Raw genomic sequence first — 27438 nt, 5'->3', positions numbered from 1 at the left:
GTATAAGCAAATGAAATGCGTAAGAACAGCTTTGAACTAAGACTGTACATTCCCAAGGTACTGAACACTAGAAAAGTTCCCCTAGCAGTCTGCCAATTTCATCCTTGGCAGCCTCCAGGACTAAGTTATGCTGACTGAATACAAAATTCTGAATTACAATGAAGAGTAAAACCCAGTAACAATGGTTACAGCATGAATATTCATTTCTGAATTTCATTAAAAGCTTCAGTTTTAGTTCATCTTAGCCTGCCATGTAAATCCTGGGCCTGTTGTACAACTTGAAACTATAAGCACAGCCAGATTTCCAAATGAAAGAGGCTCTGACTGTACACATCTTTCACATCTCAAAACTAAATCGATTAGACTTACATGCAGTACTGCAGCTTGTTTAAACTGAATTTAAGATAATTTACCCCTTTGATTAAGCTAGCACAGCTCTCCTTAGATATGCCCGTCTTTGTTTAATGGGAATATTTTGGCAAAGAGACTGGTGCCCTTTCAACTAAGTCTGAAAGAGGCAAGAGGCTTGGAAGGAGAATGGACAGTAAATGAGCCAGAGAACACAACGCTGTTTCCAAGTACATGTTTTCCCATTCTTCTTAGAGCTTAGATTTTTATAAGTTTTCCCAGCTACTTCATGTAAGCATTTTAATTTTAGCACACAAGAGCAGTTCAGAGATCCCCCCAATATGCTCTGCAAGTCCGAGCAGAATCTCGTTCCCTCACCACCCCCAACCATGCATCTCCATGTGCAGCATGCATCACCAAAATCACACCTAGGATGAACTTCTGTCTCAACGCCTCAGCTCCTCACCCTTTCAACTCCTCTCTCCATACCTACAAGTGAGGGGTGCTCTGCTCTTCTCACACACCTGAGAGAGCTTTGAACCATACCAACAGCGAGAGTATTTGGACATAACTGACATGCATTGACTTACCCATGGCACAAGAGAGTCTCAGTATGGACAAGACGCTTAAGCAAAATAGGTCCATCTAGCTTATCTGAAGTGATATTTTATATCAAAGCAGGAACATGTACTTACCATGCTTTTGATCCTGTTCCAGTACACACATTAAGCCCTGAACTCTTCTGTTTTTCCCAAGGACCATCATCAACTGATATCTCATAATAGGAGGCCCTATGAAGCGAGAATTTAAAACTGGGTTTGCAGGACTTAAAGTTCTCCCTGAATAAGACAGAACACACAGCCTTATCAGGCACATAAAAATTTAGAGGGGCTAGTTTCAAATCTGGATGACAATTTCACAGGCTTTGCACAGTGTTTCTTATTTGGCAGCCGCTTTTGATTCACTGTTTCATAGCAGGTTTTATAATGGACAAAAGAGATTTGCAGCATGAACTTTTAGGCAGTTTTTCTGCAGCCACTTTTCTTATTAAATTATGCACAATTCACCTGGGAATAGCTTTGTATACAGGCAGGGTTTGCTGGACTTAAAAATGAAACTACAAATACATTACCTTACTTGCATAATTGTTGAACTACCGAAAAACTGTGTTTATGCTGTAATTGGGTCTCATAAAATTACATCAGGGAATACTAAGAGGTAAGGCACTCCAACGTCAGTAAGTAATAGCATGGCTTCAAGCTGAATTCTTGATCACTTCAGTAATTAAAAATCCACTGTGATTCTTCATGAACAGTTTTAGTTTACAACAGTCAGCAGGCTTACTTTTCTCTCCAGGGCAAATTCTTCCTAAAACTCCAATGTAGTAAGTCTTGGGGCACAATCATCATTCTGCATGGTATTATTCATATATCAGGGGATTCCTAATGTTAGGCCTAGCGAGACTGGACAGTCTCACTCTGTAAGCTTCAGAACATCCAGGGGTACATTTATGAACTAAAGTAGTTGATGTTCATAGTGCCTAATTCAAGCAGTATATAACAGAGTCTTCAGACTAACAGATACCCTCTTAGAAAAACACCACATTTACTGTGTTCAACATGACTTAGTTTCACCTTTCTTAGTAAAAGCAGCTGAGCTGTTTTAGGTGATGAATGTTTAAGTCTGGATCAACTAGAAAAATACCTCCTGAATATTTGGTGTCAAACAGTTTAGACTCTTAGTAACTGAGGGCATTTTGTGTACTCACTCTTGAGAAGATGGGAAGATGAAAGAACTTCAAGCAAATTAAGAACACAGGTGCACAGCTTGATTCAGTTTAAGATAATTTTTGCAAGCTGGGTATGAAAGGTGGGGGTTTTTTCCTTCAATTTCCTTGTTTTCTTAACTGACATGCAGAATAATACCTTGGAAGAAGCACTTAGAGTCATTTTGTCTTAATATACAGCAGACTTGTGTATTTGAACCTTACAGAAGATTAATCTGTGTGACATCATTATTTAAGTCTTCAAGTGTAAGGTCCTATTAACGCAATATTTATTACTAGAGATTTGTTCCTACAGGCATTGTGTTCCTCAATGCTTCTCCAATATAGTGGAATCAAAGAGCACACTGTATTTGTGACACTCAGAAGTAGAGAGCTATTATAAAGTGTTGGAAAGCAGCTTTGTGTTCCTCTATCACTGTATGTTAAAGAAACTTTTTAGAATCTTGAAAAAACTAGGTTTGATTTAGTAGAGAGCAAAATTTGTATCTCTTTGAGACTAATTCCTTCTGCCAGTCTGAGGCTGCAGTCCAGATGGAAGATAAAGCGCTCATGGAACATTTATACTGTTTCCAGCAGCAATCACAGTGTCCCAGGCACTGTACAAACACAAGAAGATGTTACACTCTAAAGTTAAAAAAAAAAAAAAAAGATACAGAATAAAGGGAAAAGGGATATAAAATACAAGTAAAAGTTTGGCCAAATCCTGACCAAGGATCGGGTTTTAACTCCTTTCCCACAGCCCCAGTCACACTCCCCACATCCTTCTTGTTACTGTTTGGCTGGCAGAAATGCATTGATCTTCAGGACAGAAAGGACAGTTAAGTGTATCCTGGATAATGCAGTACCAGGATTTGATACAAACTCATTTCTTAAAACAAGGAGATAAGTGTTTTCCCACAATAACAAAGCTTCTGCCAAAGGCAGGCTGATACCTTTGCATCTAATGACAGAGAGGCAGGGAAACAAGTACTTGGTCATGCTAAAAGCTATTTCTGCTTGGTCATGCTAAAAGCTTATGAAAAAATACTTCAGAAGAGATGCAAGAGAGGAGGAAGTTTAATGACAGATATTTAAATCTGCAATCCACTATAACATTAGTAACTGAAGGCATTTGGTTACACAAGAACTAAACACGAAAAGAGAAAAACAATGAAGAGGAAAGAAAACCGCCAGGAATAATGAAAGATGAAAGAATGGCCAGACAGAAAGGTGGAAAACCAGAAATTAACATCACTACACTTACATCTCTGAAAATACACTTTGTAATCAGCAACAATACAGTGTTATATATTCATGCACTAGAACTAAAACTGACAGCAAAGACATCCCATCACTGATTGTCCATTGCAATGTCACAAAAAGAAATCAAGTCAATTGTGCCTTGCTGCAACAACAAATAATTAAACATACCTGGATGAAAGAGATTCCCCAATGAAGACTTCATTGAGTGCTCTCACTGGTAAAAGATGTGGACCAGAAATGTCAGATCCTGCAGATATTGAATATAACAAGTTTTGAATCATGGTTCTAAATCCCAAATTTTCAAAAACAATCCACAACTCATTGAAGGACACACTCTGCTGCCTGGGTTTGTATTCTAGACCTAGTGCTCCATTTTCTTCAAGGACTCTATTTTTCACTGATTCAGTCTGTAGCCAGTCACTGTTCTTTACTGGAGACTACAAATATTTGAACCAAGGTCAATAAGGCAATGACACTTACGTTCAGACATTGCTTTCCCTGAAAACTCATGGGCAACCAGGCAGACTGAAGTCTTCTCTTCTGTCAGTCACTCTTCCACCCTAGTTAAATTCACTGACAGTGACTTAACAGACATTTCTGATAAAGTTCAAAGAATTAGACTTTATACCACAGGGTAATGAAGGGGGATTAACAAATTGTTCATGTTGACTAAGGATGGCTCAGTGAGGAAATGCAGTGCTAGACACAGGTTAAGGATAGAATCATGCATCCTCAATCCATCATAAAGAAAACAGTCAAAGGTGTCTGATGACGGAACAATTACCCAGGGAGAGATTCTCACTTCTAATTTTTCATTTGATGGCTGGCAGTCTGTGACCAGGTTTTTCAATTGTGAAGTAACCTACCTCAAATTTAGCAGAAGTTAAGAGTGCGCAGACACGCACACACGCTTTTAGTGTGGAACAGCTGAACGCACGGTAAAATGTTCATGTGGTAACCCCCAACCTACAGTAACCTTAAGAGACAGCATTTTAAAAAAGCTCAGGTATTTTGCCAGCAGATAACACTATTTAAAAACCTCTAAATTAACTGTTAATACTAAAAACTGGTTCTAAGCGTACAGTCCAGAATAAACATAAAATACTCTTTTCTAAAAAACCTTAATCTGGGTCTTCAGCTAACAAAAGCAGTCTCTCCCTGCCTCTCAAATACAGCAACCAGACTTCAAAGACTTCAACTCTTACAAATCTTTATTTCCTATTCCGAGTTATCATAGCAAAGTGATTATATTCTTGTCAGATTTTAACCTACTTTGATCCTGGAATCTTTCACTTATGTGAGCCCTGCTGTGTTGCTCTTGGCTTAGCTGCTGTTCATGTAAATCTACAGGGGTTGGGTTAATACCAGTTCCTTCAAGATACAGTCGGATTCTTTGCCGCCACTGCCACCTTAGAGAGGAGAAAGAAGTTGGTATCAGTAGCTGAAATATTCATTACAGAATTAGATAGGATCAGAGTGTCTTCACTCTCAAAGCAGAGCATCTTAAGATTAAAAGTTAAATATATTCAAAGTCACATTTCACACTTCCACTATAATTTCAGAATTTAGAAAGTTAATCATACTAAATTGTAAATACACTTACCAATTTGCTACCTAATGTTTTTTGAATGTGTAAACTAAGAGGACACTGGCCAGAAGTAGTCTACAAACAGTATAGATAACTCATCTTTTTAGGCATGTGATCCTAAATTGGGAATTCATGACTGATGCTATAATTTTGAGAACAAGCTCTCAGGAATTTATACAGCAATACATGCTGTATTTTTACCATCTTTTGTTTGTATTTGTACATGTCCAGAAAAGCAACTCTACCCACCCCTTTACACAAAAGGGCCACAAGTATCCTCTCATTTTAAGAATCTCTCCTAGGCTAGGAAGTTTAGGATGCTTAAGAGGAATTCAAATGAAGAAAGAGAAGGATGTAAAAGCCATTCTTCCTTAAGCTGTTACAGCATTCAGATTTTTTATTTTTTCCTAGAGGAGGTATCAATTCCTTTTTCCTCTTACAATTTAGAGATTGTATAAAACAAAATAGTAATAGCAGTTTTGATTAAGAAAGCAAATCACAAGGGAGTGTTATGAGCACATCTTTTCCCAGTTCATACTGTTGATATCTGGGGGACAGTAACCAGCTTACCTGGTTCCTGATATTACAGCAAGGAAGACTTACGCTTTATATGACTACTAGTTTTTCCTCCTTGTCATCCTTGTACAGCCTCATTCAACACATCCTTAGTATAACTACCTATCTGCCCTTAAATTCCAAGTATGGTTTTAGGTAGTCAGACAGACAGCACACAATGAGTATCATTATGCTAGCCTCCTTACAATACTCCTGCTAGGACATGTCAAAAGCCCTACAACATTAGAAAATGGGACTGTACCCCTATTATACCCCTATTTGGAGATCCTGTTACACCATTGACCATCAAACAAAGAAACATGGGTAGCCTGCTATAGTTTGCCCTTTATAAATCAATAATGTTGGTTGTTTCACAGGACTACAAGGTAAGTGCTTACACAGATTGTTGCACTGACTGACACTTCAAGGATAAGGAGAAAAGACAAACCCCCTTTTCCAGCCTCTGGCACCTCACCATACTTAGGCAAATCTGAGCCACCAGAAGCTCTTCCAGACAGGCTGATCCAGTTACCCACCTATTTTAAAGTTTCCTTAGGGCCAAATAAATCTGAGAACTGCCAAGTGAAACACCCACTCAGGTCCTTGCTTAGGAATATCAATTCCTATTATTCAGGAAAAATAACCAGGGAGATCCTTTCTGTTTTACTCTGGTGAGGTTTCAAGTCCACAATGAGCAACAACAGGAGTGTCAGCAACAAAAATACAACATGGCATCCAGCAAAACATTGGCAGTGCCTAGGTTATCAAGGGAGGCTCCCTGTATTAGCACTACCAGCTTTACCTAAGCAACTTAGCATGATGGGTAGTTAAAAGCTTCTGTTTTCGAAGTCTCAGAACATGTGAGTTGAAAGTACCTTTTCATTTAGCAATACCTATTGAAACCCCTTCAGTTATTTGTAATCAATCCTGATGACTCTATTCACCTCATTTCAGAACTTTTCTATGGCACAAATACAGTTAGACTTCAAGCTACAAATTAAATATGCTAGAAGTATAAACAGAACCCAACTGCAATATATTTTCACATGAACGACTTATTTCTGTTTGATGGTTTGCCATTGTAGAAGTATTCTGGAATGTTAATACACCACAGAACAATGTCTCTCTTTAAATAGTTATTAAAAAACTCTTCCCTAGTCTGTCCTTTAAAATTCAGCTTGCTTCCTTCTAAATTCAAGAGAGGTTTTTCTATTTTAAGAATAGCCAGTATTGAAAACATCAAGCTATCTTCAGCATAAAGACAAGCTTTGCCTTACACTAATCTGTTCACAAAAATTGAAGCCACTTTACCTTAATCACCAAAACCCCAGATGCAACACACTGACCACTTCCTAACTGTATAGGCTTCATTAGCTTCTATTAGTATGGCCCATCACATTACTACATATGCTTTCGAGTGTTAAAATATGTAAACCAATACAGCCTTTACAAGAACGCAGTTGCTCATTTATGAATTTGCTAAGTCAGAAAAGAAAAGCAATTACTGAAGGCCATGACAAAAGTCTTTTTGCTGGAACTGGCAATTTTATCCTTTGCATTCCAATCTCACTCTTGACCACAAACCCATATTTCAACATGGTGAACATCTACGAAGGATTCATGATTTGAGACATTAAGATTTTACTAAGCATCATCTACTCCTTAGGAATTGCACATCATTAAGTATTTTCCAATCATAATATGTTTTGGAAAACCAAAGATCAGTGAATCCTACCTGAACTCACCACGATAAAGCTTCTGTAGTGCTTCAGGGAACGAGTGCGTGTATCTCACAGGCAAGCATAAGTGACCTTCCGATCTGGTAGCAAAAAAGGACAATGAAAATGACACGGTACTATTAAGATTTGGTACGTTTAAAAAACAAAACAAACCAAAACAAACATCTCTTTCTGTTACACAAAGCAAAGCTACACTTTGACCTTTATGAACCTACATAATATCACATCAGCAATGGGGTGTATGTGTGAGATATAGGATATTTCTCCCACATTTCCCCTAAAAACTGGCTGTTCAGCTAATAATCCTGTGTAGGTACTAATATAGTTCCTGTCACCATAGTTCTAGGCCAGGAATTCAAGCTTAATAAACCCTGCAGGTTAGAAAGAAAATTTCCTCCATTTACACACAAGTTAGTGCTACGAAACAGGTAAGCAACATGCCTGAGATCAAAAGAATCTCATGTCAAAACCAGAAGACTAAGCACTGCTCCCCTTTCATAAGTGATATTTGATAACTTGAAGGCACTTGTTATTTGAACCCTGTTATTCAGGCTTGATGCTGTAGAATATCTATTCACAGCATCTGAAAAGTTTTGGAAGAGGAGTAAGGTATGGAAGGAATTAAAACTTTTGGCCACCACTTTCTTATCTACTAAGATTATATTAACTGGTAACATCAAAAGCAGAAACCTAAATCTGGATATCTCAGCAGACAGAGCCTTGGTGAACTCTGAGTTTTACTTGCCAACTGTTTGAAGGTTATACCAACCAGGCAGTACTAATACACTTCATCCACCTGCCCAAATCAATCTTATGGCTAGGTGGATGAAATTTGTGTGGAGTTTATAATAGGACAACTAAATGCCATTAATTGGCTGAGGAGACTGCGTTCTCTGAGGTATGACATGGTTTACATGAAGAAACCAGAACAAACTTCTTCATCTGAGGCCCTACTGGATTTCCAATAGGATTCGCCTTCTTCATAAAGAAACCAAGTTTCTGTGTGTTCAGGCACCACACTTAGCTGCTTTTGTTAAGTCCCTTTTCCTGTCTCTGTTCTATACTGCCATCTCTAGCCTCAAACTTCTGGTTAGTAATACAAGCTAACTAGCTGCAAGTGCTGTTACACTGGTGTGTGAAAACAGCTGTGGCAGTTTAACACAGTCACGCTTATCCAATACTACTTAATGTCCTCTCAGATGAGACAGGATAACTCATTGCGTAAACTTTTCTAATAAAACAACAGGTTCACTCAATATCTACAATCCACTAAACAGACATTTATGCTGCCAAATGCCACCGCCATGCCCCATGTATCATGAAAACAGATGCATATTGTGACGGATATTAAATAAAGCACTGCTTTCCCAAATGTGTTCTTACCTTTCAGGATCAGTATTTACTCCAATAACTGGTTTAAATTTATCAAAGACCTTACTGGCTGCCAACAACATTGTACCATCACCTACAGAAAAAGCAAAACAAAAGTTAGTTTCACTTCACATTCTAGTATGCCAAACAAAATAGTCTCACATGCACTGCAGCATTACCACTACATGCTTTTGTATTGACAACTGATCAGGTAAGCTGCACAAAAATAAAATGGGACCACAAAACTACTGACACCTTTCAACGCAGAGTAGTGACAACTGAATTCAAGATGGCAAATGTGACTGGAAAAAGTATGACTTATCTGACAGCTATACAGGCCCAGACAATTGAATTTGGCAGAAGCAAGTTTGAAAAGAAATTTATGAAAATTTCTGTACATTTATCAGCTGGTAAGAGTAGTTCTTTAAGAAAATAAATTTAGAAAGTATCGCTAATCAAAGCCACAAGAGACAGGAAACAATACCAAATTTTACTGTGAATCACACGACAACAATGACTTCAGTTCCATCTCAGTTTTCTCCTAGAAGGCACAATTTAAAGGTCTTATTTAGCCCCAGATAGGCACACTTGGAAAAGAAGTCTTAGATAAAACTACTGAAGCAGAAATCTTTAAGTGTCAATGGTTTCTTCAGATATGGATATTCTTTCCTGTCTGTTAAACAGAATGACAACTATAACCTGAATCAGTCTTTGCACCAAGATGATAAGCTCTGAAAAGTTCGGATGATGTATCACTTCCCAGCTGCTTGCCTCATAGCCATGTCAAATGCTGCTACAGCCAAACTGGCACTTTAATCTCCAGTTTGGAGGAGTTCTTTGAAATCTACAGGAGTATATTAGCATGCTTCAGGAATCTACACATATCCCTTTCTACCCATTCTGCGTGGTAACCAGTAGCTAAGGGCAAAACGGACCAGTGGGGAGGAGAGAAAGGCAGAGCAGTGGTCAAGTCAAACTGCCACAGATGATTGAACATGATGTCAGAGCCCAGCAACACACTGCAGTATTTGCAGCAAATCACAAAAAGTAACACTGAATGAACTGCTGCAATCCAATGTTAAAAAGAAACAACCAGGTTAGTTGCTCTGTTGGTTCATTTAAAAAGCTCTAATCAGTGGTACAGGCTGCTCAGAAGTTGCATACTTTTACCTGTACCACCCAAGTAGATACTCCAGTCACTGGAATTAAGTGTGAAAGCGAGAAAGAGAGTTTGACCGAGGAGAGGAAAAGGTAGCATCTTAGTCTCCAGCTCACATACCAAAAACCAAAGAGGAGGGTTTAGGGCTATGTATAATCATGACAGCAAGCATTTTATTCTCTTCAGTTGAAAACTATAGTAAATTCCACAGCTTATACTGTTTTACACAAGACAAACATTTCCAAAGTGGCCATGCACTGGGATTCACTTCCTAGTGCTACAATTTTAGATACCAGAGGTAGAGAGGATGGTCACAACCACTGCGTTTTGTCATATTTTCTGACAATTAGATAAGCAATTTGTTTTCAAAATGTGCATACCTCCAGATGCTTCACACATTGCAAAATATTTTTTAAAAATATATCTACGAGAACATACTGAAACAAGTACTTCCCTTCTGTAAAGTCGTACCTCCTGCTGATATAACAGCATCTGCCCACCGAACTGTCTCTTCATTATATTCTCGACGTTTAACAAGACGAACTTCTATCTTCTCGTTCCTATAAAGTGTAGAAAAAGCCTGAGTGTGTCCTACACTGTTCTTTGTCACATCCTTCTGAAAAACTGACATGTAATTAAGGACGAATTACAATGGTATTTGGTTTATAAGCATTTGACACACACACAAATCCTTTACATCTTTTCATTTGTTTTCAAGATAATAACGCAGATGTGTTAGTTAACTGAACTGAGCTAGTTCACCTTATGATTGTTTCAGGAATGACTGTTTATCTGCATCATCCTGTTTTCAGTATTCCTATTTTAATAGAGCTTGTAACACAAAGCTTCCTTTTGTTGTTTTACACAATCCATGGATATTTGCACTGTGTCTGAAATTCTCAACATCCATACATTCTTACCGTAAACTATCTACAACATGCTCCACGTTTTTTGTATGAATGCGGTGCCGCTCCAGCAGACCAGCATAGTTAGATCCCTTCAAGGCAAGCTGTAAGACATAAATTGATTTTGTAGAAGTTAATCACTACAGTAAGTGCTCTTGAGTAATACAAATAGAAGCTACAAAAAAGCATGTATTTTATCTCAGTAGAGAAACCTGCTTTTATAAGCATTCCATTAATTACCTCTCTATATACATACAAGTCAGCTTACATTTAGTTACATGAGTTACATGGCCACAGCAGCTGAGAACCACAGACTTTTAAAGGCTCTACACAAATATGCTACACTGACTTCTGTGCCACTTCACAAACTTTGCTTTCCCTCAATCTGCTAAGTAGTTTAAATTCTAGGTAAATCTACACAAAATAGTTATATTAACTATACTCCTGTCATGTGCTAAAAGCACCCAGACACTTAGATAATTACCTTAAGAATCGTAAACATAGTGCTGTAGAGAAAGGGGTCAAAAGAAAAAGCAACAGGAATGATAATTAAGAAAACAGGAATCTTTGAAATACCTAGAGCATTGACCTTCAAATTGTATTTGAGCTAAAATGGAAGACTGCCAAGTGCTGACAAAGGTGACATTTCCCCTGTGTCAAAAAAAGCTTAAGGACAATCTACCTACTACCTTTGATACTGTCCCCTGGATTATAGACCAGATTTTTCAAACAACTTCACATCAGTAACAAGACAAACAGTATTTAGTAGTTGCATGCCAGCATCGTTCTTCTTGGAAGCTGGAGAATTTAAATACTTAATCTTGACACACTCTTTAGACCATGAAAACATTTTGTAGTTCATAGAGAGAGACTCTTCTGAGCAGGCAGGTGAGACTGCTGGCTGAAAGTAAGATTTTTTTTTTTTGCAACAGGTTCTGTGCAAGTAATTCAGTCACCACCTATATGCATCCATTCTTCACCTCACTTAGTGTGCTCATCTGGGGCTGGTACTGCCAAATACATGTTTGCGTGGAGATTAAGCAAGTAGAAGAAAGACAGTGAAAAGGATGTTAAGCAAAAGGAGTTTGTAAATACCTTCGTAGCCTGCTTCCAGCAGCAGGCTAGAATAGATGACCTCCTGAGGCTCCTTCTAGCCTGAATTCTACAATTATACTGTCATTGCTTCCTTCTCCCCGACCAGTTAAAACCAATTTACCAGCACAGAAACAGAACTCCTGGAATTTGTGTAGAGAAATTAATCTGTGCCAGTAGCTTTGAACAAGCACTTCCAGCAATTTATTTAAGTGCCTTTACTCAAAGTTGCACACACTTACAAGACAAAGTGGTGCCTGACAGCCACACCTAATCTGATTTCCACAGAGATTCCCACACCACAAAACTCCACAGCGAAGGGGAGAGGACTGGCAGGATATGACAATTACAGTTAACTGCAATCCAATACCCAACAAATGCAATCAATCTTTCTTCATCTGACACCTATTGATGTCAAGAATTCCAACCATGAGCTGAGCACAAAGACAGACTCAACGCTGAAGAACTTACAGGAAAGAATTGAATCAGCCGCTCTGGAACTGCATCACTGCCCTGCTCAGTGTGTTTACAATCAGTGATTAACTTGCAGGAACGAGTCTTCAGGTGGTCTTACAGCTAGGACCAGGAAGCCACCTCCAACAGAGGAACTCTCCTAGACATTGCCTGGATGCCACCAACAGCACTACACGCAGACAGTGGGAACAGCTGCCAGCTGTGCTTGGTCACACACACAGATGAGCATGTGGGTGATCAGAGAAGATACAGACAAAGCTTTCAGGTCATCTTTACAAAGCTTGCTCCTCCAGAGCCCATGGTGATGCACTGGGAACTTGAATTGTGCTACTGTGCTGCTGTGGGGAGGGAAAGAGTATGAAAGGCTATGGCTAGTTACAGCACTGCCCAATGCTGGGTCTGCTGTCAGTCTCTCATGATCCATTTGGAGCAGAAAGGAGAAAGTGGAAAGGAGAAAAGAAGGTAGTCACCTCCCAGAGACGACACCTGCTGCTGAGCACCACACGTCTAATTTGCTAGAAGAGGGATTTTCAATTGCACGTTTGAAGCACAAATTGACTTTGCTTTACTACCAGAAAGAACAAGAAATCCACAGCAAATAACCTCAAAAAACTGTTACTAAAAACGGTTCCCATTCATGCTCCCTCCAGAAATACCTGCTGTGAATGAAACACGAGCACCTGACAAGCAGACTGCTGCTGCAGCGTATGTTTTTCGGGCTGCTATTTCCACAGGCTATTACTTCCACACACAACAGAAACTGCAAACTCCATCTTGCCATTTTATGTACCTCATTTATTTGGCTGAGTTGTCAGCATGCCATCTTTCAACCTGGTCAAAGAGAGGTTTTGTCTCAGAACAATGACAGTGTAATGAATCTCTCTATGGTCATTTGCAAGCTTTTGAGCCACCAACATCAGTGCTGAGCCTACTGCTAACATTTCATTGGCACTGCAAGCAAGGATAGGTACGGGTACTGTCACTGCTGTGGAACAGAGTCTGTTCTGTAACTTACATTTGCCTTAGGTTAAATGTGTTTAATTATTTTAAATGTGTTAAATTATTTCATCAACAGCTTCAGAAAGCAGAAGAGGATGCTCCGCAAATAAGCTGTCAATATCCTGACAACTAGCTGAACAATTTCCGTGGATAATTCTACTCTTGCTAAGAGCAGCATGGCAGAACAGGTATCTAATGCGTAGAGGTTTCCTCTTTGAATTTTGCTCTAGAACAACTACGCGGGTATCATTAAGCAACAAGATAAATGAAAAGTTAGGGCCTTGAGTTTAAATGGCTAACCTACATCTACGGAGTTAATGAACCATCCTAATTTGCAAAAGGCTCCAGAGGCTAAAACAGTCTGCTGATACCTAGCCTCATCCCTCTAGCTCAGAGATAAATAACTCGCAAGTTCATTAATCTAAGAACTCAGAAAGAGACAGCCTGCCTGAGCCTGACCACAGTCAAGTATATCAAACCGGAATGCTAATCATCAGCTGCTTTTCATGTAACTGCTCGGAAGAACCAGAGAAGTGCCTACAGCCCTTGTGGTCAGAAGCCACAGAATCACAGAGTGGTTGAGGTGGGAAGGGACCTCTCTGGAGGTCATCTGGTCCAACTCCCCTGCTCAAGCAGGGCCACCTGGAGCCACCTGCCCAGGACCACGTCCAGATGGCTTTAGATGATCTTCACAGATGGAGCCTCTCTGGGCAACCTGTCCCTGTGCTCAGTCACTCTCACAACGAAAAAGTGTCTCCCGATATTCAGACAGACCTTTCTGTATTTCCATTTGTGCCTGCTGCCTCTGGTCCTGCCTCATATCCAGGACTTGAATGCCATACTAAAACTATGACAAATGCTGCTTCTTAAAAGAGCTCTGTACTGAGGATAAAGAATAAGACAAACTGAGACCACGACCTCCTTTCTACTTTAAAAGAGCTGAAGGCAAAGATCAGACAGTCCAGTTGCTGTGTGCATGACCACCTCCTCAAAGAGCCTGGGAGGAACTTGTGATGTACAGAAAACCCCAGACTGCAGGACAGCCTGGCTCCTGAGCCCGCTGATCAGACAGGCCTGCGAACCCATACCAGGGTTGGGTCTTACCAACCAAACCCTCAAAAAGGCCCATACGTTTTAGCTTCTGCATGATGACAACTTGCAAATTCTTCCTTCAGAGGAAGCTCTGATTTACAATTCTTGCAGCTGTTCCAAAAGGAAAGGGTTTGACAGGCCACTCTCCACTTCCAAAATCTGAGAGCAAGTCTGACAGTCTTACAGAGCAGGTATCTTTATACCAAGTATTGACATTCTTGGCTAAAATGAGAAAAAACAACTATTATGACAGACCCATGTTGAGTTTATTTGGTATTTCATGCTGTACAGAGTAGCAGTTTGATCTGAGTATCAAGTCTACTGGAAGAAAAATGGAGTTATACCAAACACCGGATAACATTTATGTAAGTGACTTTATACAAAGTAGTTTCTTCACGTTTTCTTTTTTAAAATCCTCATTAAGACTTAATTGAAGTAAACAGAGCTCTGATGTTTTACACGAAAACGTTATCATCCAAAGTAATCCTTCTACTTCATTTTACCACTAACCTTTTTATGAAAAGTCACTTCCTTCCACAGAATAAGCAGCTATGTTTGGCCCATGAAACCAAAGAAAACCTCATAAAATTGAAAAAAACCTAAATTAAGTGTCATGGGGTAATAGTACATACCCCTGCAAAACTTACCCATACTAACACAGAAAACCTAAAAAATTACAATGAATGTTAAGAAGCCTGCCAGTACAGTACAAGGAGTATACTGCAAAACACAAAACATTTAAACTTAGCGCTATTCTTCCAGAAATTGTCAGACTGCACACTGACTTCCCAGACATGGGCTAGAAAATAAAAACACTATTCCTACAGAGCTCAAGATCTTCAAACTACAGTATGCTTGGCATTTCTTGGTGTTGAAGTTGTAAAAGCCTACATGAGGGGCCACACACAGGTCTGGAGCCCCGCACTGCAGGTTAAGTAATTTCTTCCAGCGGCTATCTGGAAAGATCAGTAAGAGCAAAGGAAACTGAGAAGTACTGATGAATGGAAGCTATGGGTCTATGAACACAGTGGAAACATGGCGTTTGCTGAGTCCCACTTGCTGAGGCTCCTAGAACAGGAAAAAATAAGGGTAAAATGTACAGGAAATATCGCATCAGAGCACAAGGGTAGTCAGCTACAGGTCGCATTAGTGGAAGTACCCAAAAGCAGTATTCATGGAGAGTGGTAATAAACAAAAAGTACACCTGTAGGCCTATTAATCTGACCTCAATAGTATGCAAGACTGTTAAATAAAATGCAGGAATATATACATGAGAGCTCTTCTAGCTAGAAGTGCATTAGCATATGAACACAGGGACAAACTGGCCAAAAATACATTCAGGCATAGCTTCAATAGTGTTCTTAAACCTCGCAGCAGAGATGCAATGCAAAGCAGGCTTCCAGAAGAGCTTGCATTGGAAAACACACTCAAGTGAGCAGAACATGTTCTATGATGGAGTTGTTTTTCCTTAAGAGCCTGAAGGAGAAAAGATCTAGACCAAACGCCTAAAAAAGCTTATTTTCTAGCCTGATCCTTTTTTAATGAAAGGATAATTTTTCACAGAGCTCCTTTAACAGTGATTTAGGCAAGAGACATTTGCTTGAATGCCTTCCTTCTGGAGTCTTAGCCCTCACCTCTGGCAAGTCTCACCCCACCAGTCTGAACTGTGGGTCTGCTGTCCTTGATTAATGTTGGCCCTCCAGGAACAACGCTGCACAACAAGGACACGGCTTGTAGCCACAAATACAGAAGTAATACGAAGCCAAGCAACATCCGAATACCCGCTGTTGTCTACATATGTGGATTATGAACCTTGATTTAGTGAATGGGGAAAAGATAAGCTGTAGCCAAGTCTTACTGACATTGCTAACTGAAGCATTAGGACAAAATAGTATGCTCTCTCAAAACAGTAATGTGAATGTTGTCCAGAGTAAAATTGTGAATTGAGCACCTTCTACACCTCATCCTACTACACTAAGATTAACAGGAACTTTTCAGATGCATTTTGGCTATATATCTATATTATATATATAAAAAACATATATATTCATATTCTGATTACTAGGCTTATCTTGAATTTACAGCACTAACCTTCACTTTGCCTTAAACTGCCACTGCACCAGGGTGGAGTTAATGCCTCTGTGTATCAATCAGTTGTTTTATGACTGCTGCTTATTCAGGAGTGAAACTAAATGTCTGACTAGAAGGAAAAAAAAAAAAAGCATACAGCCAGAAATGATTACTCTGTCAAATTTCCACAATGAACTTGCCCACACATGCACCCCGACAGAACAAGAACAGGTCACTGCTTTCCAGTCTACCTAATTTCTACACAAAGAACCACCAAACAAATGGATTTAAAGAGCAACAGCTAAACACAGAAGTTTGAATTTTAACCTGAAGAAGAAAATACTATGACCACTATAGGTATACTCATCTAACCATTTCTAAGCAGAGAACAGCACTATTAAAAGTCCTATATTTTCAGAAATTGTGTCTCTAGACTAACCACATCTCCCAAGTATAGACAAAGGTAGTGCTCTCAGTTTTGCTCTCAGTTTTAAAAGAAACAAGCACTTATTGTGACAGGAATATGGAAAAAACTATTTTTCCAGAAGAACAGCTTTGACTATAGCATGTGCCTCACATAATACATTCATCTCAGCTTCCCTGATAAATAATAAACACTGACTCAAAATTTGTGTAAGTACCAAAGTCAAAGATTGGCAATCTACAGTTGCATGCAAGTAATTTTCCTACATTCTTTTCCTATGTTGTGGTAGTGTTAACTACTAGTTCACTTAAATCTTCATTATCATACTAAACACAAATCCAGTTTTCCTCACAGGCCAGGCAGACACTGAACTTTCTGATTTCTTAAGAGCTCCAATCACATATTAAGCTTTCCTATTTCGTAATGTAAAAATAATCTGCACACAAATAAGTTGGATTAAAGCATGATTCAGCTTCTGAATCTTGGATAATAAAGTGCAGCAAACAAAAGAGATAAAAATAAACCAAGCAGTTAGCCATGGCAGAACCTCCCCAGTAGAAATCTGCACCTTGGAGACACATTTCAAGCGCTCCACAGAAGAGGGTCTGCTAGAAGGACAGCCACAGCAACCTTGAACCACAACCCTGAACCTTCAGTGGGTTTTCCAGCATCAGCTGGAACTGATAGGGGAGTTGAATTTGGTGGTTCTGTACAACAGATGTCCAGGTTTGGATGTAACACCAACTTTCACAGCAAGTATATAGGACACCATGCCCACCCTCAAGTTCTTCTAATTAGAGAAGAATTATCAAGACAAGTATCATTTATACTTCAACTTCTGTATTTATACTCATGACAGCAAGTCTGCAGATGACACCAAGCTGAGTGGTGCACTTGATATTCTAGAGGAAAAGGACACCATTCAGAGGTACCTGGACAGGCTTGAGAATGAAGAACTGCCCACTCTAAGAGGAGATCAGGTTTGAGGCCATCTAAGCAACCTGAAGGTGCACAAGTCCAAGGGACCAGGTGAGATGCAGCCATGGGTCCTGAGGAAACTGGCGGATGAAGTGGCTTAGCCACTATCCATCATATTTGAGAAGTCGTGACAGTTTGGGCAAGTTCCCACTGACTGGAATGGGGAAACATAACCCTCATTTTTAAAAAGGGAAAAAAGGAAGACCCAGGGAACTACAGCCCAGTCAGTCTCACGTCTCTGCCTGACAAGATCATGGAGGAGATCCTCCTGGAAGCTATGCCCAGGCACATGGAAAATAAGGAGGTGGCTGGTGACAGCCAACATGGCTTCACTAAGGGCAAATCGTGCCTGAAATAATTTGGTGGCCTTCTACGATGGGGTTACAGCATTGGTAGATAAGGGAGGAGGAACTGAAATCATCTACCTGGACTTGTGCAAAGCATTTGACACTGTCCCACATGACATCCTTGTCTCTAAATTGGAGAGACATGGATTTGATGGATGGACCACTCAGTGGATAAGGAATTGGCTGGGTGGTCGCACTCAAAGAGTTGCAGTCAATGGCTCGATGTCCAAGTGGAAAGCAGTGACAAGCTGTGTTCCTCAGGGGTCGGTATTGGGGATGGTGCTGTTTAACATCTTTGTTGGCGACATGGACAGCGGGATTGAGTGCACCCTCAGCAAGTTTGCCAATGACACCAAGCTGTGTGGTGCGGCTGACACGCTGGAGGGAAGGGATGCCATCCAGAGGGACCTTGACAGGCTTGAGAAGTGGGCCTGTGCGAACCTCACGAAGTTCAACAAGGCCAACTGCAAGGTCTTGCATATGGGTCGGGGCAGTCCCAAGCACAAATACAGGCTGGGCAATGAAGGGATTGAGAGCAGCCCTGCAGAGAAGGACTTGGGGTGTTGGTTGATGAGAAGCTCAGCATGACCCAACAATGTGTGCTCGCAGCCCAGAAAGCCAACCATATTCTGGGCTGCATCAAAAGAAGCGTGACCAGCAGGTCCAGGGAGGTGACTCTGCCCCTCTGCTCCACTCTGGTGAGACCCCACCTGGAGTACTGCATTCAGCTCTGGGGCCCCCAACATAAGGAGGACATGGACCTGTTGGAGTGAGTCCAGAGGAGGGCCATGAAGATGATCAGAGGGCTGGAATATGTCTCCTGTGAAGACTGGCTGTGAGAGTTAAGGTTTTTCACCCTGGAGAAGAAAAGGCTCTAGGGAGACCTTACAGCAGCCTTCCAGTACCTAAAGGTGGCCTACAAGAAAGCCCAAAAGGGACTTTTTACAACGGCATGTAGTGATAGGACAAGGGGCAATGGCTTTAAAGTGAAAGAGGGTAGATTTAGATTAGATATTGTGAAGAAATTCTTTACTGTAAGGGTGGCGAGACACTGGAACAGGTTGCCCAGCGAAGTTTTGGAATTTTGGGGGGAAGTTTTGGATTTTTGGTTTCAGATAATATAGTAGCTAAAAAATGCAATCCATAAACTCAATGTATTATTACAAGATGGCTTTAATAATGAGCATTTGCCTTAGCTGAAGTAGCAGAGAAACCATGCAGCTTCCCAAAATAAAGTGCTACTGAGAATCAGCATTACCCAGGCTCAGGTTTAAGCTCTCTACAAAGCTTTAAACATTAATCAAGTCTTCAGTTTCAAACTACTGATGAGTTGCAAGCAACATTAAGCCCAGTTCCTCGCCCCTTCCCAGTTTGGGTTTTTAGATACTATACAGGCCATTAATTGCTTGCTTATAAAAAACTGTAGTAGGTTAACCCATGCAATAGGTCGGTACCTACCAGAAGAGAAAGGTAGTATTCTGGCCCTACCCAACCAGCACACTTACCTGTCTACTGTTGATTGATGTACAAACCAGCTGTCAATTGCTCAGAATTGTTCCTGATATTGTCCCTGACCACTTGCTAGGTTTCTACCAGTTTGTTGAATTTTTTTTGCTTATGCTTTCCTCACTGTTTTCTTCAGCAACTTAGACCTCTCACTTTCATTACATAGTTGTGGAAGCCTTTCAGATGCTGCCTTCATATCTGCTATAGAGTAATGATTATGCAGTGTTTTGCATGTTGTAGCATTTTGTTTGCCATTACTTCTGTAGTAGCTGACTTCAGTAATTTCTTCACTTGGTAAGTCAAACTGGCAACATGATGCTCCTGAAGCTTTACAGAAATGCTGCTTTGGGGCAAGAGTTTGATTTACACATGAAGAAAAGTAAAAATGCCATAACCTGTTTTCTAATTCTTCATCTACCACATTAAAGTATTGTCATTTTAACCACAACTGAAGAATACACATAGTGGTTTGTAATTCAAAGAGCAAATTGTTAGCTATAAACAGAGCAGTAACTACTTTCTGTACTAACAGGTTTCTAGAAACCCAGTGCAATCCAGGCAATTCAATCATTCAGTTCTCATTAATTCAGCAGGACACCAACATACTGTCACAAATCACAACTAGCTAAGTACTTAAAAACAATATTAAAGTCACTTCCAAAAAGCAGGTTTTTTTCAGCTGTATAAAGTATCAGATGCTTGGTGAGACAGTACATGAAGTTTAATTTAGGTACACTGAAATGCCCTACTTTTGCACGCACTTGCTATATATGACTAAGTATGTGCTCAGAAAGAAATGCTATGGAAAAAGGAATTCCTGCATCCCATTTATTTGTTTACATAATTTTCCAGACTCCTCTTATGACAGAATGACAACACAGAATGAACTTTTTAATAAAGCAGATGTAAATGAAGTTACTTAACATTGATGCAAGTACATCAAATTTCAAAGGTAAACAAACACACACTGTGGTTGTGCAACATAAAAAACATTTACACCTATCTCAGTTTCCAGTGGACTAGCTGAAAAATTTTATTTCTGAAAAAAAGTGTCTTTAGCTTTGTATAATCTTGGTGTACTATAACCTGTGTCTTGAGTTCTGTATGCTTCAAATTCAGTAGATTGAGATGGTATTTTTTCCCCTCTTTTCAGGGTGAGGCAGAGACAAGCACCATCCTACCAGTTTTTAAACACTTTATGTGCTCCCTAGGAGAACATCTACTGAAATAATTCACATTACAAAATAAGCAGAGATGGGAAGTCTGAATTCAACAGAACAATGAAAAGCTTCACAGTAGCAGTTCATTCATTAAATGTTTCTATTTAAAGACACTACCTTCAACTGTACCACTGTACATCTGGATCCACATGAGAACACAGGGGTGAATACCCTAATATTTACTGCTTTTTAGAATAGCTCAACTTTTTTCAAGAAAATAATTGAAACATGACTTTTGAAGAAAAAACACTCTGCTGAATTATATGATTTCATTTTAGAATTATAATTCAGTTGAACTTTGAAGTTTGCATATTACTTTTTCCTTCTGCTACCTTCCTTGAACCTGTAAAAATCCTAGTGTTTTAAAAATATTTGAGTCACATTTTCTAAACAGAGTTCTGGTGGATCCCAGGTATCTGGATCTAAGTGCAGCTCTCTAAACCAGAAATCTAAAAATTAAATACCTGGCTAGTTTCCAAAAGCCTACCCTGAGGTGACATTCACAAACCTAAAACACTAGTACTTAGGAAAGGTAATTCAAAAGTGATACTAAAAATGTGTCTTTCACCATTCAATGTAAAAGAAGGTAAAGATCCTTTTTTCTGTAAATAGTAATAATTAAAATAAAATCAATCACCTATCAAATTACAGATAAAATAGAACATTTCCCCCAAGAGAGAATTTTCTAAGAAACATGAAAACTTTAATGTGCAGATTAGTAACAGCTGGTGCTGTAAGCATCTAAATTAGGAATTCAGGAGGGGTGGTGTTCTACACATACACTCCCCACCACCCTCCACAGTTCTGTAGGTTTTGGTTTGGAGCACAAGAACATACAAACTCCAACTGAAGCTCTCCTACCTGCTAAGAGACACTCCTTCCTTCCTGACCAGCCCTGCCCAGTATGCTGTTGGTGCCTTATGCTGAAGATGAGTCCACATTGTGCCTCTTTTAGGGGAGGCAATATCCTGCTAACAGGTTATCTGTTCTCTACCCAGGTACCAGTTTTCAAGAAAGTTGTATGAACTTCATTTCTGAGATGACCACCCCTGCCAATTTGCTGCAGTAGTCCAAAAGAGCCAAAACTTGTTCTAAACCTCCAACTCCTTGCTCTCCCTCCCTGCTCCAAAGACACATAAACCAGCCACAACAGAGTATCAGCTGTGGTCCACACTGAATCATTTTCCTCCAGTTAAGACCAAAACAAACATAACTTTTCATCTGACAAGACATTTTCAAAGGTAATTAAAACGGCATATGAAGTGTGTTTGGACAGCTAAATTGTTGATCATCCCTAAATACCTTCCAGCAGCGAGAAGTCGGCAGCTGCATCTCAACGGTGCTACCACACAAAAAAACAGGACTCAGGAAATTAACTTTATGTACTACTGGGATATTAAGTTCTCTTAGTTTACGTAAGGACAACAGCAATGCTTGCTCTACATGGGTTTGCTGAGAGTGAAATAAACAGTCAGGACATACAGTAGCCTTCAGTATTGGTTGACTTGATCATTCATTTTTGTAACCAGCCATATTTAGATGCCAATCCCAATAACCAGGTCACAAGAAATTCAAATTGCTGTCATTTCTGGTAAGCAAACTGTAGGGACTTAGGAAGATAATTACTATTTTTATTTAACTTAAAAGCTGGTGACTGCAAGTATTAGAAATCCAATAGTCTCTTTAAATCTCATGAAGGCAAACAAAATTATTCGTTGTGTGATTTAATACTCCCAATTTACTGATACAACACTTTTTTTTTTTTTTTTTTTTTAAAGTGCTGGGTCATTTGGGGGCATTTTTCTTTCCTGGTATTAGAAGAGAAATCTCTCATTTTTACAGGTCTCTAATCTCCCTTCTGAACTAGACTCTGAAAACCTCCCCTGTACAACAATGTTCAGAGCACTTAATTATGCTGTTCAGAATTAGAATACTAATTACGATAGTCAGATGTGTTTAGGTACAGTTATAAACAGATTTAAAAGACTTATTTGTAAGTGTGTAAGAGCTCTGCCACAACATCTGTAAAAACAACCACCTGGAGCAAATATGCATAGGATGTATGTAGAGGTGCAACGCAAGACTTAATCTTCCACAGATCTACTAAACACTCTTTCAAGTGTTTGCCCTTGCTCTCCACCTCTCCCCCATCTGTTCTACTCTTCTGTCTAGACTGCTTCTTTACCTCTCCTGTCTGTTTGCACACAGAAAGAATTCAGGAATCGTGACCTTGCAGCTTTCACTTTACGACATTTAATAGTGTTTGTATAGTACAACTCAGTTAGTGTGTCCAAAAGAAAGGCCACAGAAGTATTTAGGCCACTGCTGCTCAGGGCCTCTATTGCCTATTAGAGGTGTCAGCCAGCCAGCTTCAATACTGAGATATTCTGCTTCTTGGAGTATACTGTGATTTATACAGTATATCATATATATGATCATGCTATGATCTGTATCATATTTTAATATCTATTGGTGTATGCCAACAATTTATCTTCAGTCTCCCTAAATACGGACCACACCCCAGCTAATTAGGACGTGCGCCCAAAGGCACACATGCAGTGTCACTTCTGCATTAAGTGACTTAACAGCATTTTCTGTCTTAATACATAAACACACTGATTGTAACAGCTAAGTTCAGGTCTGCTCTCCTGCCTCAGGCACAACTCTCTGGTGATCAGGCATAACTGCTTAAGCCCACAATGATCATTATTTGTGCTACACTAAAATCTGAAGCTTCCAAGTAGAGACATCAATTATCTTCTAGGAGCTTGCAAGCATCTCCTCTGCCCACAACTGGTAGGCAAACAAGCCCAGGTAGGGCTTCTCAAATCTAAGCCTCCAACATTGCCTTGAAATTCAATTTCTGTATTTCAGATAGCCACCCTCTGGCTCTCTGAAGATCCATGACAGATAACAGCACCGTGCTCCTCCACTGGTACGGGCTCCCTCATGCCGCAACAACGCTGCCACACCACAAGCCAGCTCTATGCTCACCTGAGCTTCAGCCCCTGCAACGTAACACAGTCCCCACCACTACCACCCGTCTGTGTTAGCTAACAGCTTTCAGCATCAGGTGAGCCAAACCTTTCCTGTGCACTTTTGCTTTTACTCTTCACCGCTATGCCAAGAGCAGGCTTTCATGTGAGCCTCGACTCACACCCTGCCCTCTGTGTGACCGTTCGGTGTGACTGAGCTCCCATGCCAGATTCATGGCCACTTCCAATTCACAAACTTCAGGATAAACTGAGCATCACCCTGGGTAGCTGCAGTAGGGACCCAATGCACATCCAAGGGCAGCACCTTGGGACCAGCTTCTGACATCTCCCCAGGAGGAGCAAGGACACAGGGAGCAGAGAGTGCCCCTAACCTCAGGAAGCAAAATCCATCATGTTCCCAAGCTGCCCTCAAAGGACACAGCACAAAGGGGGAAGGAAACTTTGATGCGATCGCTTTGCTAAGAAGTAATCCCTGTCCACAGCAGAAGGCGCAAGAGCCTCCTGAACCTTCACCTAACATGTTTACTGAGGCTGCTATTAGCTCAGAAAGGTTGAGGGGGAAAAAAAAAAAAAAAAAAAAAGAGACCAGAGTCACAACAGAATGTAAATACAGAAATCTTTACACGTCACCTAAAAAATCTGAGAAACAGGCAGTAAGGAGAATTCCTTCATTCTCTTATTTCCTATTTCAAAAATATAATTCTGGAAGAGCTTTTCAGTGTGTTCTTGCACAAATCTTTGTATTCCCACCCATACGGCAAGAGCCTAACCTAATATTGCTACACACATAGGCAAGTTAGGCTTTGTCTGCCTGGCAACACCACGAGTTTTATTGCTGCAGTTCCTCACATGGAGGTATTTTCAGGGGAAAGATAAGATTTAAAAAAGGACCAGTCATAGAATAAAAATTTTAGAATTCTCCCAAATATAGAGAATTATCTTACACCTTTAAGCTTCTCCAAAAGGACAAAGTCTAAGGTGTTTCTGCAACTACTACAACCAGACACTGTGCCCTCAAAGTTACTTTTTCTAAAATGCTTCTTGAGATTGATACAGGTTACCGACCTTGCAAACCATGCATTCTTGACAGAGGAGAAACTGCAGCTATTGCCGCATTCAGTTGAGAGCACCTTTAGGGATGTGCAACACTAACACCACTGCTCACTAACCGATTCACTGTCCCAGTCCTGCCTGCACACAAGCAGTTAGGGAAAGGTGACCAAACACGCCATTTTGTTTTTCTTGGCTTTAGCTGCACACTGAGGACAACCTGATTATACTTAACAGCAAGAAATGTTTCCTCAAGAGAAGCTTAAACGAAGACAAAAAAGCAGTCTTACAGCTGAGCTGTGAGAGACATTGCTTTTCCATAGCCACCATATGAGAGGAAGTACAGGGACCGCTCAGCAACAGGAACCTACACGTAGGTGAGAACAGGAACACAAGCTTATGTTTCCACATTAAACTTGTTGCCATATGAAATTTGACTAGAAAGCTTTACAAAATATGTAAAAACGTTTAGACAGGAATTCCACAGGAGGTGGATGACCAACTGAAGTATGCAGAGAAATGTAAGCACCACCTGCTTTAGATATTGTACTTTGTATCCTGGTGTTTTACAAAGCAAGGCTATGCAACCACAGCATTTGTCCCTGCTACATAAATTAAGCACATTTGCAAGTTTAATGCAAATGTTGCAAACAAATACAGGTCTAAAATATTTCCAGTTGTAAGAGACCAAAGACTAGACAGACCCAAATTAACGGTCTTATTCAGAATAAAGACAATAATATGAGCTCATGACCTGGTCTGCACAGACTGCTGGCGACCAAAGTAACTCCAGCAGGTACCATCCTTTACCCCACCAGTGGCAGACGAGCACTGGAAGGGGACAGCCACAGCCTATATGGAGGACAGGATGGGGTCACTGTGCTTGGTGGAAATGAAGACACTAGATGCTGGGCGCACGTATCAACTCTTGGAAATACCTGCTTTCCTTAGTATACCTTCATTAACAGAACAGCCACCTGGTTTTGTACTGAATGTTTCCTAAACACCAAAGAAAAAGGTTTTCTAAAAACTGTAGCAAGGCAGATGGATGCGAACGAGAGATTTGGCTGTTTAGCTGGAGGAGTTATTAGAAAAATACCTGAAGGATGAAGTGAGGAAGCGAGGCAAGGATACGGAGCAAAGGAGCAGGAGGAAACGAGAACGAGTCCTCTCCAAGCCTCAGAGAGGATTTTCAGAACATAGTGCTTTCCTCAGCATGCGCTCCTCTAAATATAGTCTTTGTACGACACACTGCACGAAAAAACCTGCAGCTTGGTGAAGGCTGCTGGGGCCACTCCGAGGATAAAACCCGAACACGCTTACTACACAAGTCCCTCGGTAATCTGCAACAGATGAACGAAGGGCGGTTAAGCGGCGCTGCTCGCTCCCCCTCTCCCAGCTCCGAGTCGGGCTCCCGGGCCCGGGGAGGGGGCGGGACGGGGACAGCCGCCCGGCAGCGGCCGACCGCGGGGGCAGCGGCCGCGCCCCCGCCCGCCGGCACCGGCCCACGGCGCCGCCCCGCGCGCCCCCCCTCCCCCCCCAGGGCGAGGGGGAGTCCCAGGCCCACTCCGGACACGCCGGCCCGGCGGGCCCCTCCGCAGCCCGCGCATCGCCTTGGTAACTCCTCAAGCCTCCCCACAGCCCGGCCCCGGCTCCACAGCCCGGCCGCGCCCGGGGAGGCCGGATCGCCGCCCCCTCCCGCCGCTCACCAGCTGCTTGAGGTCCTCCTCGGAGAGCCCGGCGTAGCGGTACCGCTGCTGCTCGAACTCGTACCGCGTCGTCTTCACCACCACCGCCACCCGCGACGGCCGGAACCCGCCGCCCGCCGCCTCCAACCCGCCGCAGCCCCGCCGCAGCGGCGCGCACGGCCCGGCCCCCGCCACCGCCGCCCCGGGGCTCAGCCCGCGGAGGGCGAGGAGGCGCCGGCGGGCGCAACCGAGCAGCGGCAGCCCCGGCAGGGCGGAGGAAGCCCCCGCCGCCCGCTGACAGAGCAGCGGCGAACGGCGGCCGGCCGCCCGGCCGGCGAGGCAGAAGTAGCCGCCGAGGAAGCCCCGCGCGGAGGACATCGCCCGGGCTCGCTCCCCGCGCCGGGGCGGCAGCCTGCGGCCGGCGGGTGGGAGAGAGGGCGCGGCGCTGCGCTGCCCGGCGGCGGCCGCCCCCGCTCTGAGGCTGCCTCCCCGCCCGGGCAGCGCTCGGCCCACATGGCACGGCCGCGCCGCGGCGCCCCGCCCCTCCCCGCGCGCAGGCGCGCCACCCGCCAATAGGGAAGCGCGCCGCTAGACTCCCACCCTCCGGGGGGGCGGGGCAGGAGGAGTGGAGAAAGCTCCCGGGCCGGCCCAGGCGCCGCGTGCGCATGCGCCCGTCCCGACCAACCGCGCCGGCCGCAGGAAGGGAAGGCGGGGACAGCTCCCCCTCCCGCGCCTTGGGAAGCACGAGTTGCGCATGCGCCTGGCTCATAAAGTCGCCTGCTCCCACCCACCCGTCGTCTCACAGTCTT

The 27438-nt window shown here is 41.9% G+C and overlaps 1 protein-coding gene across 2 annotated transcripts in view; it reads right to left on the bottom strand.

The window, feature by feature from the left end:
• The window catches only part of NADK2 (NAD kinase 2, mitochondrial), a 34591-nt gene extending 7482 nt beyond the window's left edge, over positions 1-27109 (bottom strand). Inside the window, exons 1-8 of one of the 2 annotated variants that reach the window (XM_052777223.1) lie at positions 26651-27109; positions 10709-10797; positions 10260-10348; positions 8642-8723; positions 7255-7338; positions 4649-4785; positions 3545-3623; positions 1044-1187 (exon numbers count right to left, since the gene is read on the bottom strand). In XM_052777223.1, the coding sequence (XP_052633183.1) occupies positions 1044-1187; positions 3545-3623; positions 4649-4785; positions 7255-7338; positions 8642-8723; positions 10260-10348; positions 10709-10797; positions 26651-27007 (1061 nt within the window). In that variant the 5' untranslated portion in view covers positions 27008-27109. The remainder of the gene's footprint in view (positions 1-1043; positions 1188-3544; positions 3624-4648; positions 4786-7254; positions 7339-8641; positions 8724-10259; positions 10349-10708; positions 10798-26650) is intronic. The other variant, XM_052777224.1, reaches the window with a different exon arrangement.
• Positions 27110-27438: the final 329 nt, after the last annotated feature.

The sequence above is a fragment of the Harpia harpyja genome, chromosome Z (assembly GCF_026419915.1).
Source record: "Harpia harpyja isolate bHarHar1 chromosome Z, bHarHar1 primary haplotype, whole genome shotgun sequence".
NCBI classification, from domain to species: Eukaryota; Metazoa; Chordata; class Aves; order Accipitriformes; family Accipitridae; genus Harpia; species Harpia harpyja.
Note: the sequence above shows the minus strand (reverse complement) of the source record. Positions and strands in the feature narration are given on the sequence as shown.